General features: G+C 46.1%; 1 protein-coding gene across 1 annotated transcript in view; it reads right to left on the bottom strand.

The window, feature by feature from the left end:
* Positions 1-3,192: 3,192 nt before the first annotated feature.
* Positions 3,193-19,946, bottom strand: part of LOC8038252 (sphingosine kinase 1) — a 93,948-nt gene continuing 77,194 nt past the window's right edge. The window contains exons 2-7 of the mRNA XM_029990083.2: positions 19,585-19,743; positions 16,827-16,921; positions 13,885-14,000; positions 12,056-12,276; positions 7,720-8,387; positions 3,193-4,153 (exon numbers count right to left, since the gene is read on the bottom strand). Of these exons, the coding sequence (XP_029845943.2) occupies positions 4,103-4,153; positions 7,720-8,387; positions 12,056-12,276; positions 13,885-14,000; positions 16,827-16,921; positions 19,585-19,743 (1,310 nt within the window). The 3' untranslated portion in view covers positions 3,193-4,102. The remainder of the gene's footprint in view (positions 4,154-7,719; positions 8,388-12,055; positions 12,277-13,884; positions 14,001-16,826; positions 16,922-19,584; positions 19,744-19,946) is intronic.

Genomic DNA, 19,946 nt, shown 5'->3' with positions numbered 1-19,946 from the left:
TGTCAGTCGCAAAGAGGTTGCTCATCTGACATGAAGTGCAGTCCACAAAAACTTGTTAGACCGGCATACCTGTCGTAGCCACTCACGACGCCGGCGGACCGTCAAGCGTCGCCTTGTCCGAAAAAAAAAAAAAAAAAAAAAAAAAAATTACATGAATTTTAGCGGATTTTGGTGAGATTTCCGAACCGGGAGTAGCTTTGCATCGTGGTCTCGTGCAAGAACCCCATTTCTCTCAGACCCGGTGAAAAAGTCTTATTTGTAAACCCAACCGAAAATTCGCCTTTTTTTTTTTTTTTTTTTACATTAGCTCAAAAAATGAGAATATGCCACAAAAAGCAGCTCAATCAATGCCAAAGTATGTAGGACTTGTGCAAGGTTCAAGATAAGTACTCGCAGCAGAGAATCGAAGAGGTACTGCCATTGTGTACAACAAAATATAAAGAGAACTATTCAGATTCAGAGTCGACATCAAAGCACCTGGGGGGCTATTTTCGACAAATGTTTTGTTTCTCCTAAAAAGAAACGGAAGTGACGATATCGCGTCTGATTGGCGAGAGACTCAATTGTCTAAGAGGGAACTTTCGTCATTTGAGCCTCTAACCAATCAGACGCAATATTGTAACTCCCGTCACTTCAGTTTATTTTAGGAGAAACAAAACATTTGTCGAACTCCCCTGATGTTTTCATGTCGACTCTGCCGTCAAATCCTGTTTTCTTTGGAAATCTGCAGGTCGCACAGTCGCTTTATTGGCAGAGTGTGAAAACTACAGGGGTCGCTTCTCTAGCTATCGTCGTCATCGTTTGCAACGTCACGGGTAGGACAGATTGGGACAGACCGCGCAGATCGATCTTAGATCGATCTCGGCTCGTCAGCTCGCTTCACGCACTGTTTGGCCAATGCACAGCAAAGCCTGTTTCATGAGTCGTCTTAATTTGGCAAAGTGATATTTGTAGTAGGACATTTTACCAAAGTTTGAAATCACGTGGCATGCACTGTAGTGCCAACAAGCACTTTTGGCGCTGAGGTGTCGAAGCGCTCAGGTGGTAGTGTGCTATACTGGGTGACCCAAGAAGCGGCCATGCTCTTTAAATCGACCGCAAAATTTGGTTTCTTTGTGATTTTGTGCAGTGTTGCCCACAGATGGTGCTTTTTTTTGTAAAATTTGCGAAGAGCAAACTTACCCGAGGAAAAAGTAAAGAAAGAAAAAGGCTTAGCTCCTATGGAAAAGCAGCGGAGCCACCGGTCTTCAAACACGGCGCAGCTTCGCACGGGAGACAAGAGATGGCGCAAGCGGTCGTGATGCCAATTGCCGCCAACGAACGAGCATACGGCACTGAGAGCCGGTGTCTTTAGCAGACGATCGTTCCGACTCAAAAGCGGTGCGCGTTCCGCAGGCGGCGACAGCCGCAGGAACAAAAACAGGCGCGGTAACAACAAGGAACTGCTAAGCATACAACATCAGTACCCCAAGAAAACCAGTCAAAATATTCCGACAAACCAATTTTTTAATCGATTATCTGTCCATATTAGTAAGGATGATAAAATAATGGATTGGCAACTGGTATCAGAAAAGCACACGCTGATGAGTCGAAAAGATTGTCTGCTAAAGACGCCGGCTCTCGGCGCCGTACGCTCGTTCGTTGGTGGCAGTTGGCATCGCGACCGCTTGCGCCATCTCATCTCTCGTGCGAAGTGGCGCCATATTGTTTGTGAAGACCGGTGGCTTCGCTGCGTTTCCATAGGAGCTAAGCCTTTTTCTTTCTTTACTTTTTCCTCGGGTAAATTTGCTCTTTGCAAATTTTACAAAAAATAAAAAAAGCACCATCTGTGGGCAAAGCTGCACAAAGTCGTAGCGCGATAGGTTAGGAAACCGAATTTTGCGGTCGATTTAAAGAGCCTGGTCGCTCCTTGGGTCACTTAGTAGTTCTCTACACCAGTACAAAAAGCTGGATAATGAAAATAGACTATCCAGCACTTTATCACACTAGAACATCTACCACGGCGAATAGGGTGTATTTTTTGTTACGATTTGGGCTGAATAAAACTGAGAAAGGAATATCCTATCAAATTAAAAATAAGAAAGCTAAATTCGAGAACCTCGCACGTGTGTAGTAAACACTTCAGTGAAAGCAACCCAGTGTATCCGCTTGGTTCCAACATGTTCTGCGAGTACTGGTCTCTTATCAGTTCAGAGTTGAACTAATAAGAGCGTTAAATGAAAGAGAGAACAAAAGACGAGGGTAATATCTAGCTGCTGCAGGTTAAACACAGTGGACTTACCCGAGACTGGTGCTTTCTAAGTGACGACACAAACACAGAAAAATCTTAAACTCGGCTGAAGAAAGCAAGTGTTCCAGAAAATGCAAAGGAATCGTACCAAGCATTCCCTTTCCACGTTATTGAATGCGACAGAGCTTTTGCATTGGTCATAGACATTGGCCGTGCCGACAATCTTAAGAGGACATGGTAGCTTTTGTAACTTCGGTGGCACGGCGCATAGGTTCGAGTATTTCCACTCTCTGGACCAACTGGTTCAAAGTGTTGGTTGATGGTGTATAATATCCACGGTAAAGGCAACGCTCCTGGCAAGTGGACCACCTACATGGCAGACCCAAGCTACAGACTGCAAGGGGACCCGCAATGTTTGCACTGGAAGGTGTGCTACGCGTGTGAACACCAAGTTAGCCCTGTTGCTACTAAACAAACTGCGTCTGAAGTATTGGCACCCCATTCCTCTATTATTTTGTGGCTGCAGCCGTCTTGTTGGCCAGTCCAGAGTGGGCGCAACTGCTGCTAGTTACGATTAAAAAATGCAACCTCCCGAGCTTCGAGCGTGGTTTTGGGAAGCTTGGGCGATACCTACCTGCTGTGTTGCAGACAGCTCTGAAGGATGAAACAGCGTTTCAGCTTCAGCAAGTTTGATAGTCAAGATGGCCGAGGTATTGTCACTCTAAAACGGAGCTTATTGAGTAGCTATAACATGCCCCATGAAGCTCTGAAGCTTTACCCATAGCAAAACAGAACAAATAGCACTCGCAAACTGACAAAATATATGCAGACACACTCGTAATTGAAAGCAATCTCAAGTGGTGCAGTTTATCACAAAACTGCACCGCTTGGAACGGCTTTGAAGGGGACAGCATAGAGTAGACACGCACCACAATACACTAATTGAAATGTGCAAGACAGGGTTTATATGTAGTAGTCCTTTATTCACTCCACTCTATCAATGTGCCCGCGCTCTGCAAGGAGCGCATCGTCTCCATGGTCACAGTCGGGGAAGGCACAATGTGTCGTCTGGGATAGCACAGTTATGTACACGTCTTGTATCTAAAAATAAGTTACAGCTAAAAAAAAAAAGCCTGCAGGCCTTGGACTGAAGCACAAGGCGTCCGTCGTCACACAATCAACTTAGCCTTTGGAATGAAAAAAAAAAAAAAAAAAATGTTTCCTGGTTTGTTTGCTTGAGCATACCACCGTCAGGTGATGGGCTCCAGCAATAAAGAGCTTTCTCCACAAATACGTATACTGACTAAAGTTATAGAAACGAGGTTTTTAAGAAAGATGCACAATTTAGGGCAACAGAATATTTAAAAAATTACGGTTCCCTCGATCAAACTGAACTGGTTCCCTAAAATTTACAACAAACTATGTACGCCACCAAGAACTGACTCAGTATCATGTTGTTGCGGTACAATGCGTTGCAGCTTCCTCATTGATGTCTTGCTACTACGTAAAGTAAAATATCTCGTCCAATGCTCATCTCTCCACTGGCCATAATTGTTTTCTCCATCTACAGTAGGATACGTCAATATTTCTTTGATCAAAAACTATTTCCCCAGGTAAGGTTCCTCGAGCGTCCGTCCTTTCTTTGAGCACAACCCGGCATTCATTACCCTAAATCACTTATTTTCACTGACGTCGTGCAGCAAATCTGTACCTGCCACGGCATCTCGTATTCACCGCAATAATCACCGTCGCAATCGTAATAAAACTAAAAGAAAGGAGACATTAGTTGCCCGGTCAATGTGTCACACGGTGCAGAAAATTGTTTGGTCATTGACCGAAACCACACGGTCGGTTTCTGGAATGGTCTTGTCATCAAATGGTCAGGATGCGACCCAGGGATGGGAGCACACGGGCTTGCAGAACCTGCATCGAAGAAATGAAGTGATGTCACTCGCTGCGCAATTCAAGCCGAAAGGGTCCATGCAACGATACTAGGTAGGAGTGTTTCTCACTTTACATGAGCTCACCAGAACTAGCGGTACCCAAGTACGCCCAGACGCTGTGCCACAGACCAAGAAGCTTCTTTGTCGTCGCATAATTTGAGGAATACAAGCTAATGTTTTCTTTCAGTCTCTCCTTTGCAAAACTTGGTTACGAAGTTATTGGGTTGGCATTGTTAACAATGCAATCTCCAGGATTTCGCCGTCAAGCTGTACCATCCCCACGGAGACGACACTTAATTAAATGCGGCTCGTACGGTGACATCAGCACTGCGCGAGTGCTCGATCCGGGTTCTTGACGATCGGTGCTTCGACATGCATTCGGGTAAGGGCTCGTGCCTAATCGCCGTGACAACGGGAACAGCCAAATATTGACGACGTGTGACACTATCAGTGTGTGCTGAGTGCTTTGCTAACCCCAGCGCATTGCTATAACAGACACTGGAGACATACAGTCAGCTCCAGACCACGTCGTCGCTTTTTTTGACGGCAAGGAGAGGGGGGTGAATGCTGCTCGCATTTCTAGATTCTTTTCCACAATTTTTATTGCGTGAAGAAAAAAAAACTAATGCATGCTTCATAGGTTATGAATGTCGAGGCATAATTTTAAGTGGTATTTGCTTGAAGTAAATGATATTGTTGCATCACATTTTAGTTACGAGGGATGCTCAAGGTTGACCGGGACTCTTGTTCATAAGCAACTGCCGAATAAGTGTAGAATGATCATATTTGCGAGGGATGTTGACGTAACCTTCCTTAAATATCCTGCACCCAGAATGACTTATATCCGAAACATGCGCAGTGGTTCCGGCTGCTGTAGCGAGCACCGCGTCAGTAGCCGTGAAGCAGCGGCAATATAATCCAATTTCTGGCGAATGAGAAAGTCAAACCAGTTGAAATTTTGAAACGATAGCAAGCACGGTATGGGAAACGAGCGATATCACCAACAAGTGCATACGAATGGTGTCAAAAGTCTGGCAAACAACGACAGCCGGTGACAGACCGCACGGACAAACTCATCCGACCACAGTCCGTTCCTTCTACGCCGAGAGACTCGAGGCAATGCCAAAACTATGGCAGCAGTGCGTGGACATGCAAGGGGAATATTGTGAAAGCACTACATAGTTTCGCACTAGTCGGCTTTTCCATTTCCACGGTAGGAATGAAAGTCCCGGTTGACCTTGAACGACCCTTGCAGGTTTATTTAAACCTGGACTGCGCAACTGGCTCCCAGTCACTTCCTGTAACGTCCTAGCTGGTGTAAAAGATTGAGCACCGTTAAAAATCAAGCATTAGGGTCTTGCTATCTAGAAGATGTTGAGTGAGCATGCTCGTACATATGACGGGAGTGTGAAAGAAGGGAAAAAATTGACCGCATCTCCACGTGGTGAATGATGTTGATTAAGGCGAAGCTCTGGTGGTGCTTGTTTGCGTAGATGCTGAGTCGCAGCATGCCGAGCCTTTCGTTCGTTTTCATCCATGTCAGAAAGAGAATGTGTGGTATGGAACGTGGTTATATATGCATTTGAGCATTTGACCGCAGCGCCCTCTCGTCTATAAACGTTGAGCCAATGTATGCAAAGTTTAACGCGATTATATACGCATTTGACCCCAGCACCCTCTCCAGTATAGACATTGAGCGGCTACATGCAACGCTTCATTCATGACAGAAACCCCAGCTCTTCAGTTACTACCACATCTCAGAGCCCCCTACACGTCCCGCAGTCGTGGCCGAGTGGTTAAGGCGATGGACTAGAAATCCATTGGGGCCTCCCTGCACAGGTTCGAATCCTGTCAACTGCGCAAATATTTTTGTTTTGCTCTACACGAGCACGTGAGCTCACGAGCACGAGCACCAGCAAGATCGATGTGAGCACGGACACCGGACGGACAAAACTAGACCCTAAGGAGCTTCGCCCTTAAAAAAGAGAAAGAGTGCTGGCTTTGGAGGAAATGGGGGGACGCGAAACAGCAGGGTCAAAGCTGGGGTGAGCGACCGCGAGAGACGCGGACTTTGTGTTTCACGTCCGGCGGAGCGCAGGCTTTGGAGAGGGCTTTCTTTAGGGGTTGCTATGCAGGGCGACGTTCATGCCGTCGAGGCACCAAATGCGCTCATAGTTCCTCTGTGCAACGTCACTGTGAAGGAACACGCAATACATCCTATGTCCTGTTGCCACAATAACCTGAGAAAGGAGCAAATTTGATATTTTCTATCATTACAATTGGATACTGCCTTTGTGATGTCTGCAAGACATTGTAGGCAGACATGTCGCAATTATCCCAAGGTTCGGGCTCAAAAGGTTTAGAAACTTTTGGAGCTTGTCGAGGTAAGAGCTTGGAAAGTTTGCATTGTTCGAACACCACCAAGGTTCAAATTTGCAAAATTTAAAGCTTTAAAGGTTTTTGAAAGTCTGGGTTCGATGGTTTGAGTCTAAAAAATATGAAGATTTCGAGCACCTTTGAAGTCTAAGTTTACAAAGTTTGAAGCTTTTGGATTATTGCAAAAATCTGAGTTCCACGTTTAAAAAAATTTTGAAATATTGCATACAGAGTGTTTTCTTTAGTCGGTCCACAACGTTCTAGTTTTACGAGTTGCTCCTCCGCAAGACTGCAGTAATTTCTTTGACGCCTCTTCTCATTATGCCGTGTGGCACATGCGCAAAAAATAATAATAATAATAATAATTTTCTAAAAAGAAGAAAAATTGTGTTTGGCTCTCCCTAGCCCTGGTGCCAAGTTGGTGGTCATGGTGGCTACTAGAAAATTAGAAGAATGGGTTAATTAGTTAGCCAGTTAACTAAAAGGTTTGATTTAGCCTATTAGATTTTTATTTTTGGAGGCATAGAATTGACGTTGAAACGCAGTACAGCATAGCCGTACCATAAAGCTTTATTTAAAACGTCTGTAAGCGGGTGCTATGGTGTGATAAATGTCATTCTTGTGCAAATTTTCAAACAGTGTACCAAGAGGGCCGACAGCTCAAATTAATGTCGAACCCAGCCGGCTTGGTATCCCTTCGAAGCTGCAACAAGAATAAAATTTCTCGCCCCAAAGAGCCCACTACACTTCTCAATAAAAATTACCCATCTTGACTAGATCATAATAAGTAGAGCCTCCAACTACATTATGCCCCCCAAAATAAAAAAAAAGTAAATTAGAAACTTTTATCTTAAGTAGCTAACCAATTACCCCTTCCACCTCTTTTATAGTGACCTTTATGGCCACCAACTTAGTCCCGGGCTAAGAAAACCCATAGGCAAGTTGCTTATTTTAATTTTGAACCCACTAAAAAAAGAAAGCGTTACGAAACGTCGGTGTCGCACAACATCATGGTGCAATGTAATGCCACGACGTCAAGTGACCTCGCGCGGTTCCACTAAAATTAGCAGAGAAATCTTCCGTTCAAGTCACACAAAACACACCCCAGGAACCACCGCAAAGCCACGCCAACAGAGGCAGCCACCGAAACGAACGAGAGCCGCCACCCACCTTGGTGCGCACCAGCTCGCCGTCCACGGTCACCGTGCTGTTGGCGAACGCCTCGAGCCTGAATGCCCGCACGGGGATCAGCCGAACGTAGGGCAGGTCCACGTGGTGGCCCTCCTCCTGTGCCTTGAAGTAGGTGAGCAGCTGGAGCCTCGTCGCATCCCCGCGGATCATCAGGAGCCAGGCCACGCCGTCGTCCAGCCGGGCCTCAGGCGCAAAGAACAGGTTGGTCCCCAGGTGGCTCTGCAGGCTCGAGTAGATGATGATGAAGCGCCCCTCTTCCACCGTCCAGTCGTCCGGCACCGGATCGTCCAGCGACGGGAACCCGTCCGGCGGCGCCAGCGGCGTCTCCGCAACCGTCGGCTCCGGAGCGCGGGTCATCGACGAGTCCGCGACCACCTCAAGTTCCGCGGGGAGGACGTTGTCGGTGTCCGCGAGTTCTTCCGGCGATTGGCTGAGGTTCGCGTACCCTTCCGGCGCGCTCTGGGAACGATGCAGGCCACCGTTGTTCGCGGAGACCGAAGCAGGCCTCCTGTCGTTTGAGGAGCTCGAGTTGTTCGTCTGCGGAGCCGGGTTCTTGGGGGCGGCGGAAGCGGCAGAGGGTGGAACGCCGTTCTTGGGTGGTACCGTGGCAGGAAGGTAGGAGATGCGGCCCTGGTAGGTGCGTAGGTCTGCAAGGGGGGGTACGGGGTTAAAGCGCGGGTGCTGGAATGTGGTCCGAGGTCGCATAAGCGCGGTCCTGTAACTGAACTACAGGACTGTGGTCTCGTAGCTGGAGCTCAGAGATTGTGGTTTCATAAATGTGGTCTCATAACTAGAGCTATATGAGTCCGGTCCTATTAGCCCCGAGAGCGAACACAAGCGTCGCTGCGGTCGCCGCGCCCTGATTGGGTGAGGTGTACCGTGACGTCAGGGGGAGTACTCCGCTCCGCGACCTCGCATCGGCTCGCTTCCCAGCACCGGTTTCCTGGTTTGGCGTTGTGTGCCGCAACCTCTTCGAAGCGCTGGACTTCGTTTACCCGGTGTAAAGGACGTTGAGTTAGGCTGATATTGACGTGTTTCCGTACATTTTATAAGCCTGCTTGTCTTTTTTACCTTGAAAATTGGGTTACAAATCCCGAAAGCTATCGGCGAAGGCAATTCCGCCGATGAACCTCACCGCCCGTCCACACGACACAAGGCAATTTAGCGAAGGATCGGTGGAGCGTTGGCGCAAGTGTTTCGGACGCTGGAATTCTCTTCCTTGCATGTTCATGATTTAGGAGAATATTACATCCCGCTTTGCAGGCATTTGAAATTGCATTCATATCAAGGGCCTTTGGGTGGTCGGCAAAAATTAGCTCGGAACTCCGACTTTGCGCTGCCGCTCTGCATACGCTGGTTCGCAGATGTTTTAAAGGCCCTGTGTCTGATCATCTTTGAAGTGCTCATAGAACAGGGTTGCTTTACATAAATGTAGCTTCTTCGTAAATTAATTACATAGTTTATACACGTACGCAGGCATATTTCATAGAAGATGTACAATTATTGGAATTTAGTTTGTATGGTAGCAGCAAAAACGGCCGAATTACCCGCAGTGGCCTGTATGATATGTATTGGACTGCCCAAAATATGCACAGCCAATGTGCCGTAATTTGGAATGTTTATACTTTTTCCTGACACTTTTATTCCAGCTTTGGTGATTCGGAAAATACACCGTTTAGTCTGAATTGTCATTTCCAATTAAAAGAGACACTGCTGCAGGTCTCCAAAAGCTTCCTCAGCCTCCAAACTCCCTACAGCTGTACTCTCTGACAACAGATGAAAACAGGAGTAAAAGCAAGCATTCGAACGCCTGTCCAGTGGTAGTTGCAGCATTAGTAGCACAAAATGTGGAACCCGTGAAGGGCGACATTCTGCGCGAGAAAAGGTTCTGGTATTTTAGCTTCAGGAAAATTCGATTTAAGTAAAATCTCAATTTTAGGGCTTAACGAACTAATAACGAGCTAGACACCTTCACTTACGTTTGTTATACATTACTTGAGGGTTGATATAAACAAGTCCACAGATATCACCCGTGTAGTCCATTGAAATACTATCCGAATCCAGCAAAGGTCAAATGCGAGCAATGTATGCAATAAATGTTCCTTGTTTTCTTACTTTGCCCCTGCACTTGGGCTGTCTTACTTGTGATTCTCTCCCCATGGCCCAGACCGTATTTAGCATGTTACCCGAGCGGCATGCAGCTTTTCTGCTTCGGCGAACTTGTTTAAAAACGGAGATACAAAACAAAAAATAGTATACATAACCTACCAATCCATTCAGACCATCAGCAGCACTTTTTGAGCGAGATGTAAATCTATAGTGATGCTCCTGCAATTGTGGCCATATTTCTTTATTTTCATATACCAGCTCCGATTCATGCGTTGCCTGCCCTGTCAACCATGCTTAAAATGTTGGTTGAAGTTTCGCCTGAAGCTACAGACCATACCTCAATAAAGGCACATAAAAAAAATATTAAACTACCTACGAAAAACACGCCAAAAAAAATTAAATAGGACCGAGCGCGCCGACAGCTAGCGTCGTCGCAGCCTCCACAGGGTGAGCGGGGCGAGCCGGGGAAAAATTCTCTCCTCGCCGTGACGTCACCCCGGTTCGCCGTAAGGGGGCGCCACGCAAACTTCTCGGGGCTAATAACTGGAACTAAAACACTGTGGTCTTATAACACGAGCTAGAGGGCTGAGGTCTCATAACTGCAGCTACAAGGCTGTGGTCTCGTAAACGAGGCCACAAGACTTGTTTCAGAACTGGCTCTGTCGTATCTGGAGCCATCGTATGGGACTGTGGTTTTATGAACAAAGCTACGAGACAATGGTTCGGTAGCTCAACTTATTCGGATCGCCTATCACTGAAGTGCACCGACAGAACGAGAGCCATAGCTCACCCCAGACTTCAGAACAAGAGTGTTTACTTTGAAGTGCTCAGATTTAAGAAGTTTCTGAATGAAGTCTATGACCAAACCTCCCAAAACAAGCTGTAATTACAGTTGAGCCACCATAGAGTTAACATACACTCATTCTGCTCTATTAAAGAACCACCAGAAAAGAATGAACCAAAAAGAAAGCGTCACAACCGAAAGGCTCAATTAGTAGAATGAATAAAGCACTGCCCAGGCACCGACTGAAATAAAAGACAACGCAACTGTAAGATGTCTCTTGCAGGCTCACAACACCGGAAAGTGTTTGCCCGCGTTGTAATTTGTGACTGACAGCACATAAGAAATGGTACATTGAGAAAACGGAAGACGCGGCGATATTTCTTTAAAGAGTCAGCAAACAAAGGTCAATTCACACGCAGTACCATCTGACAATGTTGCGAGACCACAACGACCGTGAGCCACCAGGGCACACATGCTTTATACGAAGCATGGCAACCAAGTCGAGTAGCACTAATAAGCAGCGTACAAAGCACGTAACTGCTGGTGACTTGCAGTTGTGTCGCAGTATAACGTAGCCAAACATTCCATTCCACATTCCATTATTCAATTATCGTCCTGGCACTACCGTATTGCTGCCCAGTGCAGACCGAGCACAATGGGTGATAGTTACGATTAGTAAATGTGCCTTCCCAAGCTTCACATATGGTATCGGGAAGCTCAAGCGACATCTTGTTCGGCCTTGGGCCGTTTTAGTATTTCCGAAGGAAGAAAAAGTGCTTCTTTGGATGTCGGACGAAGCGGTCGGATAACTGCCAATAGTCATTTTAGGAAGCAGGATAGTTGAAGCGTAGCTAATCTGAGGCGAAGGTTATTCGACGACTCTAGTCGAACGGGACCAAAAGCTACAGCGCTAATGCATGGTCCTTAAAGAGCATCTCCAACCGATGTGTCTAGCGTCTCGTCCCGTCTATGCGTCGAAGGCGGTATTGAAGTGGCAACAAATGACGCCCCAAAAGCAGGAGTGTCGTGCCGCCGGATGTCACGATCCCGGCGATTAATTGTAGAAGTACCGCCGAAAAGTATGAGCAAACGCAAGTGTCGCCATCGTCATGACGTCCCAACTCCGAGCTGCCGGAGCTTCCGCGAACCGTCGAGCTGGAAGAGCGACGTGGAGCAAGAAGGGCGCTTGCCAGATCTGCCTCTGCCGCTATGCCACCGCCATGATCGCGGCAAGTAACGGCACGACACTGCTACGATGCCACTGGAAGGTAATCGGGGGACCGCAGATGGGGACACAGTGAGCACACCGGTAGGGAATGCTTTGCAGGCGCGGTACCACAGCGAATACGCTAATGAACCTCGACCGAGTATGACTTGCACATTCAGAAAACCGAGCGGAATGCGACTCGAGACGGTACTTACTGAAGACCCTCCAGAATGCCCAGAGGGTAAATCGTATCTCCCCGATTGCACGGAGCCGCTCTGACTCGATGTCGATGTCGGCCATGATGCCCCAGCCCACCGTGAGGAAGGAGTACAGTGCCCCCTTGGGTGTCTCCACCAGCATGAGGTCCAGGGGAGAGATGCGGCCCTTGGCCACGCCCAGTGTTGCCGCCACAATCGGGTCGCTGACATATGGCTCGCTGCACGCACATCCACACGAATCAGTGAGTGAATGGATGGATGCAGAGACCTTTATAGTACTTGGAGAACTTGGCATTCTTTAGAACATGCCAACAGTCCACCAACCGCAGCTGAAAATCGAGGAACAAGGAGATGGCTTCTTACCTCTGCCTTATTAAGGCATTGAATTTCAGACACACTTTGAATAACTTGGTGACCCACCATAGTAAAAGCATCCCTTGTTAATGTAAGCACCTTTGGCACTCTATGTACAATCAACTGCTTATACTTACTATATCTAATACAATCTCTTAAAATTATATTATCTTAAATTCATTCCTCTTTTGTCAAAAGTGAATTTTCTATACTTTGAATGTTAGGTCTCAATAATGAACACGGCCAAAATTCAGCACCACAACAGATGTCTAAGCAAGGGCGCTGCGAACCTGTGCGCTCGATTGCCAGAATTGTTTTCGTTTGAGAAAACATGACTTTGTTTAAAACCAAAGAAAAAAAAAAGCTTATTAGAGTTGTTTTTTGAAATCGATGAAGGATGACCGGTGCATGAATGCAGTGATTAATTGCAGGCATAACAAACTGTCAGAGTACAAGAAATTGTGTTCGTAAAATAACTAACCACGAATTCGGACAAGCGCACACAGAATGGGGTGGCCAAAAGCTAAAACCTCCATACTGTGGCATCGCAAAGTCTGGCTGCTGTAGCGGGTGACAGGCTCCACTGCCCCATCGGCCAAATTCTCTTAGCATAAAGGGTTCTGGACGGATGAATAGATGGATGAATGGGGAGGGGCAACAAAGCTGGACGTTAGCAGGCGCCATCTACAGCCACCCACAGCCTACGTTGAAGCTTCTTGCTTTGCAATTCATTCCTTGGCATTCTAACTGGCTAATGCTGCAGTCTCATTGGTTGTAGAACGATAAAGATTCCTGGGGTTAGCCACACCTTATGTTTTTTACAATGTCAGCAACCAGAGATGATGAATGTTTATGGTGTCGCAAAACGTATAGACCCTTTATACTTGCTGTTAGGTGTGATATTGTATGTTTGTTTCAACTCAAGCTCTATCAATGGCTTACTGAACAAAAAAGTTAAAGTGCAAGAAAGCAGGTGAGTTATCATGCTAGAAAAATACCAGGGACAAAAAACGAAAAAGAGAACACAGAACTCTCTAAAGAAAAGCTGTGTTTGCAGTTTTTTTTTTTTTAAGTTCTTTTTTGTTTTCTTAGTAAGATATATGGCTTGGCCAGTTTTTGCGTTTTCCTTTTTGTAGTTGATAGGATTAATTAACTAATTAAAAAGTTAATTACTAAACTAATTTATAATTTACTTAATTTAGAACATATTTTAGGGTCCCTGACATCTCTCACGACTGGCGGTTCATTCCCGAAAAGAGTTTCCTTTCTTTTTATTATCAATATCGTATTGGTAAGAAGTTTAGAAAGTCTTCGCTGAAGCATCCAGTATACAAGAGGTAAAGCATACCAACGAGTTCTCCTTCTGTCTGGCCCAGTAGAGTTAGTGCCTGGTCCAGTGGACTCTACATGGTCTCTACGTAGGGCCTTTACAGAGTGGAGGCTTGAGACTGTGGGACACCTTCTACACTCACTTTGCAGTGTGGCTGATGCTGCGAGCCAGGCCATTGCCCGAGCCCCCCGGAATGATGCCGATTGGAATCTTGACAGCCTGCTCCCAGTCCGGACGCTCCATCAGTCCGTTGTAGACCTGCGCCGAGATGCAGACGGCGTTAGGCATCGCTCGACTAAAGATTGGGAATTATAGTCGCTGATAACTTTGGGATCAACTGAAAGGATATGAACTAAATGAAAATTTGATTAAGTTTCTAGAACGGGTTTATACGGAGAATAGGGTGGTTATAACATAGGAAGCTGAAACTACAAGATCAGCAGCAATAAAAAGAGATCTTAGACAGGGTTGCCCATTGTCTCCCCTGCTCTTTATGATATACCTCAGTGAGATGGAAAAAAGGTTAGAACAGTGCAACCTAGGTTTTGACCTGACTTACATGGAGGAAGGACATAAAGCAAATCAAGTATTGCCAGGGTTAATGTATGCAGACGACATTGTATACGTAGGAGAGAGTCGACAGACAATGCTGGCACTGATTAGAATTTGTGGCGGGGAAGAAGACACCTTAGGCCTAAACTTCAGTAGGGACAAGTCTGAAAGACTAGTTCATAACGACGCAAAGGGGGAACCTCTGGAGATGCGAGACGCTGTGACAGAACACTGAGAAAAGTACAGATATTTGGGAGTGTGGTTAAATGAGGGAAAAAATTATCTAAAAAAGCATGAAGATATTGTAATAAAAAAGGGGAAACGGGATTCAGCTATTAGGAAACACAAGGCACTTTGGAACTATAATAGATATGAAGTCATTAGGGGTGTATGAAAGGGAGTCGTGGTGCCAAGACTCTCATTTCGGAATGTGGTATTGTGTATGAGGTCAGAAATTTAGGTAGCTTTAGAGATACAGCAACGGATTGTGGGTAGGTTGGCATTGGGGGCACATGGGAATACACCAAATGAGGGAGTACAGGGGGATATGGGTTGGGCATCTTTTGAAAGTAGAGAAGCGATCAGTAAAGTAAAATTTGAACAAAGACTAGCTGAAATTGAGGATATGCGGTGGGCAGAGAAAGTGTACAAGTATCTATATATGAAAGTCTAAACACTAAGTGGGCAAACCGAACCCGCAAGATGGGGCAGATCAGAGTATATCAGTAGAAAAGGGAGTAAAGGAAACAGAGGAAATTGTGGGAAGAAAGAATGCAGGGGAAATCAGCTCTAACAATATACAGGGCACAAAAGCAAGAAATAAAGAAGGAACAGTTGTATGATAATTCATTGGGGAGCTCATTGCTGTTTGAAGCTAGAACAGGGGTGCTAAGAACGAAAACATACCTATAGGGCTGAATTCCAGGAAATAGACACTCTATGCGACGTATGCAACTGCAAAAGGGAAACTATAAAGCATGTAATTTTAAAAAGCATGGGCCTTCATCCCATTCTCTTGGGGAGGATGGCTATGGATTTGGAGGGGGCACAGGGATTTGCAGAGAGGGATTTGTAGACATGGATGGACGAATGGATAGGGACAAAATTGGCAGTATACTAAGAGAAGATTGAAATATTGGTGGAAAAGATCTAGGGAGGGGTGAAAATACAAATAAAAATAAGCCCTGGGAACATTTTAAAGGGGGTAGGGTTGCGGTGAACAAAATTTATACAAATTTAGAAAAGAAGGGATGACGAAATGTTAGGCTAGGTAATGCAAGCCACCTAGCCCATTACAAAGGGTATAGCCATTACCATCAGAGCCGTATATGTAGAGAGTTTGGCCATTCGTTGGGAAGTGTAGGAGACAAATGAGGAGGCGCCATTGGCCGAAAGCGGGTTGGGCGTGTTCCAGGGCGTCTTCAGAAATTCGAATGTGACCAACCAGAAGCCGGAAATAATACCCTGGCAATGTTCGCGAGAAACAAACCTGATAACTGCATCAGAGTAACTCTCGATGGCTGAAAATATGGGACACGTGATGTTTCAATCACGCTCATCCAAAATGATGGTGGAAGAGTGCAACTAGCGGAACGATCGACATAATCCATACGCCAAACGCTGAGGGCCGCGAATCTGCCGTCCGAGCGGTCACACTCTGTCTGCACAAAACGGAGTTGAGCGGCGCATTCGTTTCTTACATCTTTCTGCATGACCATGATCAAAACAACACGTAAACCCTATTTTCAACCACGAAGAGTTACTAATCTTCTCTCTTACGCACTTATTAAAACCATATACGAACATAGACCTTTGATCAGAACTGTTTCTCGCTACCACCGCTAGGGGATTCTTTTCGGCTTCTGGTTGGTCAAGAGGGCATGCCAAGCCCTCTTTACGAGTGTGCCGCACGCCCTGGCTCTGCCCGCGCCTCCCATTGACCAAACTCTCTACATATACGGCTCTGATCACCATGTATCCATCCATCCATCTGAGAACAACAGGGAGCAACTTTCCCCACCTCAAGAGTGAGCTTCCAACATTCGACAACACTTCAAAGTCTCAAGCAGCTCGAGCACGCGCTGGAGGTCGGGTGTTAGAAAGACTCGCCCTGCCGTTTTGATTCAGTCAGAGGCTATGGGAGACATCTTCAGAGTACAACATTGAGACTGACCCGAGACTGCTGGAGAAGGAAACAGAGTAGACACATGGGTTACAGAGAAACACCGGTGCCATCAAAATTAGACTAACATGGAATTTTGCCCGCCAACTACTTGCTGTCCCTAACCAACTGAAAGAAAGAGTGAGGGATTTTCATATGTTTTTCTCCATTCGGTAGAATTGACGCTGGTTGACCAGATGCAATCAACCTTTGTGATCAGCATTGCTCACATTATGAGTGCTTCTGTAGCTTTTAGTGCAAGTTTGTGCTGAGCTACCCACAAGTACACACACAACTTTAAGTACCAAGTAGGGTGCATTAAACTTGACACTGATCCAACAGTCTTGAATTGCTTAACCGAGTTTACGCACCTCAAAGAGAAGTCCATCGCCCGAGATCACCAGGATTCCACTCCACTGCTTCAGATTCAGGCCCTTGATGAACTCCTTCGCATGGTTTTGCCGCTCTGTGCACCAAACATATTACAATAACTGCTATAGGACAGAATTGCAATTATCACAATAAGATGGGCAACAATAACACCTAATAGAACTACAGAGGTGCATTTTGTCTGTGAAGAGATGCTCTCTACTTTTATTTAAAATAATTCCAATAAAACTGTCATCCAAGAAAACAATTTACTGCTAAACCAATGAAGAGCATGAGACATGCCCCATCAAAGGACATACAATCAAAGTTCTGGGGATCGTTCAACATAAATCTGTTTTGCAGTTCCTACACTCCAATAAGACTTTGATAAACTGTGGGCACCTCAGCCGGCATAAGGAGCTCAAAATTTGCAGCCAGTCACTCTGTGTCAAAGTCCAGGGAGGCATTAAAAGCTTCCCTTATCTTACCCTACAGTTCCCGGCCATTGCCACCTGTGCTCAAAGTGACCGTGATTGCACTGAACACTGTTCATAGCTGAGTTCTCGCTTCAGTGAATAGCCATATCATACATGCATAGACACAATTGTTGATAATTTTTAACAGAAATTAAAGTGTGCAAGTCTTTGTCGGGCTTGGGGTACTGAGATCTGGTTCCCGTACTGGTTTTCACGTAAGGACAACAGTGTCTTGAGCACTATTACTTTAGGGCTGTCTCTACAGAGTCAAACGAGGGGCATCGGCAGATTTATTAAAAAAAAGCCATGAAAACTACACTAATGCGATCTCTGCAGGTTAATTTACAGCCAGGAGGACATAATATAAGGGGACAATTGTCAAGATAGGTTGGTTAATTAACTAAATATTTTAATTAAACCTTTTTTAATTTTAATTAATAAACCACATGTTTATTCTCACTAAGTAAGGAACTGATTATTAAATTTTAGCCGATGATCCGACTTATCGTGACGAATAGCCCCCTATATGACGTCCCCCTGGTCGTATAACTCACCTGAACAAGCTACATTCAGTACAGCCTAAAAAAAAAAAACACCCTCTGTAGGGTTACGTGTGCAACAAACTGCTGACTTCAAAAAGGACCAGCCGTGAACCGAGACTTGTGTCACACCTTATAACAATTGTGGTACTCCAACACGACCTTTCAGCCCAATTTTGTGAACAATGGCAGAATTCAGTACACAGAGCGAGTGAGAAAACATTTATTTCCCCACGAGATTATGGCGAGCGGTTGCACAGCGGCAGGGCCATTTTAAGAGGTGGGGATTGGAAGGATTGGCCGAGGCCAATGCTATCTAATTGAGACAATACCGACTTCAACAATTTTATTCTGGAATTCGGTACATTTTCCCCGGGTCTTTAGGTTCACAGCAGGCACGTAGGCAGGATTTTGTTTTGCGGGGGGGGGGGGGGGGGGGGGGGGCTTGCCCATGACAAAATGCTGTATGAGGGAGAGGGGGAGAGGACGTTCCAGCAAAATGGAAGATTTCGGGGGGCGGGGGGGGGGGGGGGATGGGTCCCATGGGTTCCCCCTTGGCTACGTGCCTGGTTTCCCAACAGGTTAGAGATGATGCAAGCTACCAACCCAATTGAATGGAGAGGCTGCGGTGAGGTGCATTCTGCCGTCTATTCATCTCGCAAATCATCCTTGCGTGACAGATTTAAAAAAAAATTATAATGAAACAAAAGCATGCGGTCTATTCACCTCATGTGCCATCCCTGAATGACAGACCCAAAAAAAAATTAAAGAAAAAAATGCAGTAATAAAGAACGCTACCGTAATGAGACTGACATCTCCGCCTGTTGGCATTCGCTCGGGCGGGTGCCCAATGAAGCGCAGTGCCTGGATGCAGCGAACTAGCTACTGCCTATCCGTTAGTATGTGCTTATAAATATGGAGAGTAGATGCCCTGTGTCACACTAGTACCTGCGTCTTTCCTGCCAGATGATGCAATCGAGCATATTCCATTTTCTAACATTTAAAAAGTAAAGCAGAAAATAAGCAGCCAAACAAAAACAAGTAATCAGCTTTTTTCCATAAAATCATGCGTAACTACTAATGTTAATATAGAGGAGTAAGATACGATAAGACAAGTTGCAGTCGGTTTTTCTTGCTATACTTAGCAGGAAAATTACATGTTACTCTTTAGCCTCAGGGTTTTTTTCGGATCAGTTTTTCCACGAAACCCCAGCCCTAAACACGTTCTGTGGGAAAGTTTAGCATGCAAACCACATGCTTCAAAGGATGTAGCAACTTTATGAGTAACTTTTTCTATCCCCGGCAGTGTATTCGGAAAAAGCTTGTGGAGTGTAAATCAGCAGGCCAATTTCGGCAGCCTGATTGTTATGCTTTCGTGGACTTTACATGACTTTACATAGTTTGGTTTTCGGGGGGAGAGAGGGGAGCGGTAGAAGGGAAGAGAGGCAAGGCTTAGGTAAACATGTTGGAGTGATTCACATGCTAGCCCTTAGTCGGCCTCCACATTTTCTTATGCGCATAGGGTAAGCCGATTTGACAGCTGGCTAAAGGCTAGCATGTGAATCACTAAGGTGTATTTACCTAAAGTTAAATAGCCGTGCCCTCCCCCCCTACCTTGCCCCCGGCCCCTTGCCCCCCCCCCGAAAACCAGGTTATACGACATTCGTGAAAACAGACGTTGACTTTTTCTGCAAGCTGTTCCGAACACACCCCCGGCAACGCTGAGCCAACCACCCCCAACTCACCGGTGACGAGTAGGAGGTGCGAGATGTCGGCCTCGGCCAGGATGGGCCTCACCCGGTGCAGGAAGATCTCCAGGGAGCGCCCGGGTCCGCTCTTGGGGTTCACGATCACCAGGTAGTGCCTCTGCGCCGGCAGCTCCTGGGGGATCACTGCTGCGCCACCTACAGGAGATAGAAGACGGGGAGGAGGACACATCAGATGCACCGAGGGCAGACTTCCCGCCCAAACTGTCGGTCCCGTCTCACAAACAACTGGCGCCACCCGACGGAAAACGGGGTTAGGGGATTCCCAAAAGGAAACAATGCACGCTGGGGTTTTAGGATTCGCAGAAAGAAACAATGAATGCGTTAAGGCTGGATCACGC

This window comes from Ixodes scapularis, unplaced genomic scaffold, assembly GCF_016920785.2.
Source record: "Ixodes scapularis isolate PalLabHiFi unplaced genomic scaffold, ASM1692078v2 PGA_scaffold6__148_contigs__length_123643588, whole genome shotgun sequence".
NCBI lineage: Eukaryota > Metazoa > Arthropoda > Arachnida > Ixodida > Ixodidae > Ixodes > Ixodes scapularis.
The sequence above is the reverse complement of the archived record's forward strand: the minus strand, read 5'-3'. Positions and strand labels throughout refer to the sequence as shown.